The 8,086-nt window shown below is 43.1% G+C and overlaps 1 protein-coding gene across 1 annotated transcript; it reads left to right on the forward strand.

The window, feature by feature from the left end:
* Window positions 1–306: 306 nt before the first annotated feature.
* On the forward strand, window positions 307–2,295 carry LOC117865402 (quinone-oxidoreductase QR1, chloroplastic). Its single transcript, XM_034749601.2, has 4 exons — window positions 307–466; window positions 942–1,080; window positions 1,246–1,337; window positions 1,422–2,295. Exons 1-4 carry the CDS (start codon window positions 389–391, stop codon window positions 2,100–2,102), a joined length of 990 nt encoding a protein of 329 aa, XP_034605492.1. The 5' UTR covers window positions 307–388; the 3' UTR covers window positions 2,103–2,295.
* Window positions 2,296–8,086: the final 5,791 nt, after the last annotated feature.

Genomic DNA, 8,086 nt, shown 5'->3' on the forward strand with positions numbered 1-8,086 from the left:
TCTTCTACATATTTATTATCATTAACTGTTGTAAACAAACCTACAGGACACAACTGACATACAAAAAATATTTTCCTAAAATGAAGACCATTGTAAATTTGTCAGGTTGCATGTATGATGATCCATGTGTTGTGAATCTGCGATAAACCTAGGCAGAAACAAGGAGCTACAGACTGACGATCGCACCCCCAACCTTATCCTGTATGTCAACGTCGTGAAGGACTTTACAAATTCAAATATCCAACTGCTCCCCTGTTAAATTACATCAAATCCCGGTCAAACTCTTCCTCCCCAAGTATTCACAAGGCTATACAATCACAAACGCCCCGTGCACAAGCTACTCCACGAGCCTCAACCAGAACAGGAGGCGACACATTCAGTTCAGGGCATGGCCTCCGTTGATATGCCGGCCACCATGCGCGCCGTCCAGTACAGCGGCTACGGCGGCGGAAGTTCTGCCCTCAAGGTCACACTTGTTCATCAATTATTTGCTTTTAACATATACATTTACCCCTTTTGGATTGGATGATTCTTTTCGTTTGAGTCTTGGGCAAAATCATGCGCAGTTGCAAAATACTTTATTTCTGAATCCACCCATGCATTTCCTGTGGTTTGATTTATTTGAAAAGAGTATGGACGTCTATCAATTATGAAATTAAAGAGTATGGACGTCTATCAGAATCGCATTAGATGGTTGCTTCTCACAAATGAAGGACCTCAGGAGATCAGGTGCAATGTGGGGCCTATTGTTCTTTTAAAAAAAAAACTGCCAGCATCATTCAAGTACTAGCTTAGAGAGTACTTTTTATTTTTGCAAAGCTGAGATAGCTGCGTTTTGCAGTATAATTCTGCGTGCTACGTCAAATTTGAAAAGGATAGCTTCCTACGACAAAAATTTCTTGAAGTGCTTATGTTCAACATCTGTTTTTTTTTTCCTTCAGTATGTGCAAGTTCCTATTCCTTTACTCAAAAAAGATGAAGTCCTTATCAAAGTTAAAGCATCATGCATCAATCAAGGTGATTGGTGGGTTCAGAATGGCTTCCTTCGCCCATTTCTCCCCAAATTTCCGTTTATCCCAGGTATTCATTCTTTCGTATCCAAACATTGCATTATATCTCTTGCAATGAACATGTTATCCATGTAGTTCGTGTTAACGGAATGAACCTTCAGCCGACGCATAATTGTACTCATCAAAACATGGAACCAAATTGAGCACTCCCTGCTCTGTACTTGTGAAACTACAGTAACTGACGTCGCTGGCGAGATTGTTGAGGTTGGTTCTGCAGTACGTGAGTTCAAGCCTGGCGACAATGTTGTGTCCAAACTACACTTCCTGGTAATTCCGAACAACGTTCAGATCTTTACAGATAATCTCCATTCAACCGACATTACAGTGCTGACAGACAATCTCTAATGGCAGAAAGCCGGCGGCCTAGCCGAATACGTAGCGGCATCCGAGAGCAGTACGGTGGCCTGCCCCGCCGGAGTATCTGCCGCCGACGCTGTAGGCTTGCCCATGGCCGGCCTCACTGCTCTCCAAGGCCTCAAGACCATTGGCACCAAGTTCGACGGCACAGACACCGGCGCCAACATCCTGATAACCGCCGCCTCCAGCGGCGTCGGCACGTACGCCGTCCAGCTCGCCAAGCTTGGGAACCACCACGTCACGGCCACCTGCGGCGCTCGCAACCTGGAGCTTGTTACTAGCCTCGGCGCGGACGAGGTCCTCGACTACGGCACCCCAGAAGGAGAGGCACTGATGAACTCCTTGGGAAAGAAGTACGACTACATCATCAACCTCACGAACTCCAACAGGTGGTCCGTATTGAAGACGACCCTGAGTAGCCGTGGCAGGGTCGTCGACATTGCTCCAAACTTTGGCAACATGGTCGCGTCGGTTACGACATTGTTCGCCAGGAGGAAGCTGTCGATTATGACGCTGTCCCTGGGGAAGGAGGACCTGAGGTTCTTGCTGGAGCTAATGAAGGAAGGCAAGCTCCGGACTGTTATCGATTCGCGGTATCCGTTCGAGAAGGCCGCGGAGGCCTGGGAGAAGAGCATGAGCTGCCATGCGACTGGGAAGATCATCATCGATATGTGAATTTTTCTTGTTTCCTTCAAGGTTGTGTTGTTGTCTTTTAAGAGTACATTCTTGCTACAGTATGCTTGATTATGTCTCCGGCAGTACATATGTCCAGTTATGAACCTAGTGCTTCTATTCTTTCTTCAAGTGATAATCGTTGTGAAAGTTAAGAAAATAATTTGCAGAAATATGTATTCATCTTCAAAATGAATGTGTTTGTGTTTGCTGCCGTTGGTTTAGAACAAGTCATAGTAATGCCATTGCTCTCTTTTTGTACCATAACAGGCATTTTTGCAGCTATTCTTTGTTATGATGTGTTTTTTTGCAATTGCCAATGACACCTCTTTATCCTTTGTGGCTAGCTTAACACAGGTATAGAGAAAGAAACGGAGGCAGTAAATACAGTAATTACCTTATTGGCTTATTTTCCGTGTCTTAGGATAAGAAAATACAGAAAGTTTAAGTTCGACGATGACAGCCTAAAAAAACGTACTTCTGTTGAACTGATTTAGACCTTGCTTCCAAAACTATTTTCTTCTTATTTCATATAAACAAGAAGGACGGCGGCTTTAATTCACCAAAGCTCAGCAGCCGACTGACAAGATCGGAAAATAATGACACCAAGCAAGTGAGCAGCAAGCCGCATAGCATAGTTTTTTTTTTTGGAGAAAAAGGGTCTGCTAGTCATATGATCTGTGTTCCTTCTCTGGGTCAATTTCTCCTTTCGCTCTGTTTGGATGGAGGCCCAATTATATAAACAGCAATGGTCCAACTATTTGGTTCAATTCATCATCCATCGGGTGGATCCCTATGAACTGGCCGGGCACGGATTCAGCCCACTAACTAAAAAAGCCCAATATCAATAATTAATACCAGCCTTCAACCGCTAAAATAATGTGATAGAGTAAAAAAATCCAATCTTCCATGTAAAATATTTCGGAAATGCTACGCCCCTGTCATCCGATGCTGTAGTTTCCTCCGAACGGACACGTAGGACATCTTGCCGGCACATATATTTCTTCTACTGCATCGTTCTTATCCCTCCTGCCCGTTTCTTCTCTGTCCACCGCCACCACAGGTTGCACAGCCAAAATCTTCCGCCCTAGCTGGTTGCGAATGTGAGAAGCCACACAGCAACAGCTCGTGGAGGCCGAGAGCTATCCCCAGCGGTACAAGGCATCGATGAGGACCTGCCTTGACGGTGCGCAGATACGGGACCTTGGAGAGGATGAGCCGCCGTGGTGGGGCGCGCGAAGGAGAGGAAGCACCTTAGTGCTATGGCCCTAGAGGGGAGGAGCTGCCACAGCGGCGGCGCACGGAGACTAGGAGAGGAACTAGCTGTCCTAGCGCCGGCGCATGGAGGTAAGATGAATTAGCAAGCAAGCTGCGAGGCTATGAAGGTGGATTTAGATACTTGAGCACTAATAAACTTCCCACTTGCCATCTCCTCTCTTCGAGTAGATTAGGGATGTTGCATTGGGATGTTGAAATTTATGATTCTAATGTTGCGGTTTGTTGTTGGACATTGTAGGCATTTTTGTTGGGATTTATTTTTTCCCTATGCTACAACCATTGATTTAGAATATTAAAATGGTTGATCTTTGATGTTGCGATGTTCTTTTGTAATAGATTATGCTAGAATTAGTTTTATTTTTTCAGTATTGCATTATACATATTTAGATGTTTCAACTATTGATATGAGATGTTGCAAAGGTCTTATACGAAGTAAATGAGTTGATGCAGTGGGACTTTTTCTAGTTGAAATGTTGCGCGCAACATAAGATAGATGTTACGGCGGGATTTTTTGTGTGTATCGTTGTGCTAGAATTTTTTTTGATTGCATGCAAGATTAACATATATTGCGGTGGGAATTTTAATGGTGTTTCACCGTTCGATGCTAGCATCCGGAACGGAGGCGTTAGCAGCTCCAAAAATATTTTAAACAGTGCTCCTGTCGACCCACGAGAAGGATACCACCCGACACCAACTACCAAGCCACCAATTTATAAGGGGTCCTTCTAGCAGGTTTTGCAACAACCAGCAGCAGCTGCAGCCTACAGCCCTACAGAGCACAACAACTAGAGAGAAAGAGAAGATGGCCAGCAAGGCCTGCCTCTTTCTTCTCGCGTTCCTTAGCGTCCTGCTCGCGCTTGCCAACCCCGTCGCCGGCGGCGGGATCAAGGCCACGTTCGCCGGCAGCCCGGAGTCTTGGTCCGGAGAGGCTGCGGTGCTGCGGCAGCTGCTGTCGACGAGGCTGGAGGATGCCGTGGCACCGGAGCTCACCGTGGACCTGCACCTCCACCGCCGTGTCCTCGCCGGCATGGTTAAAGGGTCAGCGTTGAAACCTGACAGCGCGGCCTGCATAGGGTCGTGCCCGGCGCGTGGGGATTCGTATACCGGCCCAAGCCGGGGATGCCTGAAGAAGTACCAGTGCAACAACGGCTGAAGGAGCGTTCCTTGCATCCTCGAAGGCATCATGATCATTTGTTTGATGTCTGCCTTGTTATTGCTTTCAGTGTCTTGTAATAATTTTGTGATGTCTTGCTGGAATAAATTCTATGAAACGCTGATTTTATATGTTCTACTGCTTTCAGTGTCTTGCAACCGTTTAGTTTTTTTTTTTGCAAGAATAAATTCTAATCATTTCTATCGGCAATTATTTTTATGTTTTCGTGGCCAGCTTGTGTGCATAGTACATGTACATGCAAGAACAAGTATTGGTGAACAGATGCAGGAACCTTAATTCTGATGTATAATTGTAAGTATATCTTAGCGCGTTACAAAATCAGGGTGTGACTATGAGTGTCTAGCCAAGCGCAAAGCCTGCATATGTGTGGATATGCTCTTGTGGTACGGTGTGTGTTTTGGTAGATGATTGCTGTGTCGGTCCGGCGTATGGGCACAAACTTTTGAAGTCCAATATGATATGTGCGAGCAGAGCAGGTAGCAAGTCGTGATCCGTAAAGCAACCAATCCATGAAATCCTCCTTTTGTTATGGTGGGGGAATCAAACCACAACTAAGTGGTTACTTTGTTAGTGGGTACTATTATTCTTCAACCCGGACAACATGATCAAGGACAGGACACGGATATGGGCATGATTGCAGGGAGGCAATATCACGAAACGATACAAGGGAAGCAAAGTGCATGACATAGTTTTCAATTAGAAAGTTCAGATTATGAGCCTGATGACACATCTTTCGTAGCTCATCAGCTTCATCTCATGCTGCTGTGGACGGTACAGAAAGCGGATCTGCATTCTTTTTTGTTGTAATTCTTTTGGTCCATGATGCACAAAAGAAAAACACCACCACCAAGGCCGTATAGATTCACGCAGATTCAGAGTGGGTGACGGCACAGGCCCACAAGTATTAGAGCCTCCAAAACTAACAAATCTCCACGACTTGAAGGTCCACTCTCGTAGCGGTCTGTTAACAAATCTCAACAGCTCGAGCACATCGTAACATATTTCTATTGTATAGATAATAGTTAAAACGGATGACTACACCGAAAAATGTGATTCAGGTGATGGCGTCTACTCTGAGTATGGGAGGCGATGGGAATTCTCACAAAGTACGTCGCATTATTCTCTGATAATAAGTTATCCCACTCCCCAGTTGTGTCCACAAGATTTTAATCCTATAGCATGATTAATATTGAAGGTCGAGAGATAGATGGGGTTGTCACTCAAATTTGATACTACATCCATATTGAAATATTTGTCGCCGTTGACTTTTGGTCGAAACATTTGACCATTCGTCTTATTCAAAAAATTATGTAAGTATCATTTATTTTATTTGTAATTTACTTTATTATCAAAGGTATTGTGAGCATAACTTATCTTTTCTTATATTTGCAATAAATTTTTGAATAAGATGAATGGTCAAAAGTTGCAAGAAAAGTTAATAGCGACAAATATTTCGATATGGATGGAGTATATATATATATATATATGCTAACATGGTTTTCTGATGAAGAGCATGACCATATAGGCCAATGTCTCTAACTCGTAGCACTGATGAGATGACCAACGTACTCACACTGTGCGCCTGCAGTTGTGATGCAGGATTTATAAAGTTGATATTTCAAACAATAATGAAAAAATATGGGCTTAAATAAACTAAATTGTTTAGAACATATAGATCTATCATTTTAGCACCTGCGCTATGTTTTTCGCTTCTCCGGTTCCAATATGGCATTAAGCTCCTGTGTAGCGTGGTTGTCGGCCTGACTCCACCGTAATACCACACGGTTGCGGCCCTCATCAGAGAAGTGATGTGTTGTACTGTGTGCTGCAGTGGCTTCAACGGGCCACTTGTTCAGTAACTAAGTTCTGCTAGTTTTAGGCTGGCAGCAGGCACAACCAAACACCTGCAGCTCCTCCCAGCAGAAAATTCTTCAATGCAACGCAAACCACAATCTTCTGACGCTGTTTGATGATGTGCATGAGATTCACCAAGCTATCGCAGGTGCATGCCCTATATCTGCTACCATTTGTCGATACATTACAAGTTGCGTTATTCATCCAATGTTCTTTCTTTAAAACATTACTAGCAAAATGCCCGTGTGTTGCTACGGTAAAAAATCTATTGTGTTTTCCAAACTAATGACATTTTATACCAACACAAATACTGTCATATCCTTTTTTTTTCTTTTCGGTTCCCATAACAACTATATCCAACATTTTCTAAGTTTAAGAAGTTGGTTACCACGCATTAATTCTAACGTCCAAGAGCGAAAACATATCACATTCACATTTAAACAATACTCCTATCAGTCATATTGTTTGCTTGATATTTTCACCATTACCCAAAGAATGAGTCGCCCCAACCATCTGATTGTGCAATTTAAGCAGAAATGCCACACACGGCAAGAACTCCACGGCTCTACTTGAACATACTTCACTGCAGGGGGATATTATATATAGACTGTAACAGAATAGAATAGCTTAATGCAGAAGAGCCAGCACAATGCAGCAACTGTCAACTGGGGATATTTAGGGCTATAACATTGCTAGTATGGCTGTAAAGCAGATTTCCATGGTAGATGCTAGATAACAGCCCACCATATGCACAAGCATGGTCATTTATTAAAGCTGCCAGATTAAAAGATTGGATGATCACCATTTCAAAAAAAAAGAAAGAAAGAAAGAAAAAGAAGACAGATTGGATGATGGTCTTAAATGATTTGACTACGCAAACCCAATTTAGTATTTCTGCACATCAGGTGCGTTCCTCATGCTGCATCTTTTGATCTGTGCCCTTGAATTTCAGGTAAGGTAGCGTATTGCTTCATGCATTACCTGCTCAAGAATTGTAAAGAAAAAAAATACTCGCAAACACAAAACTGTTTTAAATTTGAAGTAAGCATCTCAAATTTCCATGTTCGTCAGTATAATTTTCATGTGTTTCTGATACAAAGTGCATTTGTATACCTGCCTGGAATGCGATCTTGAGATCGTGCAACCCTCGTTCAAAAAAAAGAGATCGTGCAACCGTGGTTTCAATGTGATCTGAAAGAATTTTCTGCTCATTATATTAGTCTGCTGCTAAATCATTCTTGCACTTTGAAGGTCCGGCCAGGTATAGCAGTAGCACACACCTGAAATAGTTTTGAAGGAAGTATCACAAAATGTTCATTGTAACAGACAGTAGCCTGCTGTTTTGGCACTTGACTTGAACATGAAGCTTTTAGTTTCTAATTGTTTCTTTCCCCATCTGCAAGAATGCTACTAACACCACTGGTGCATTGTGCCATTAAGCCATAATTTTAATTTTGGGGTCTCATCTTTGGGCTACCGTGTATGGTTCTGATCTATGTTCATTTGCCTGCAGCTCCAATAACCATACAGCAGATGGGTCAGAACAAATAAGCTTGGCCTTCGTCTGCGCACACGGAAGACATCTGAGTTAGCTGGGAGATGATATTGAAGGCCAAAATAGTTAATGGGAATTGTCTAAAATTCCTCGTATGGTAGTTTAGATTCACATGTTCCTAAGTTA

The sequence above is a fragment of the Setaria viridis genome, chromosome 7, assembly GCF_005286985.2.
Source record: "Setaria viridis chromosome 7, Setaria_viridis_v4.0, whole genome shotgun sequence".
Classification (NCBI taxonomy): Eukaryota; Viridiplantae; Streptophyta; class Magnoliopsida; order Poales; family Poaceae; genus Setaria; species Setaria viridis.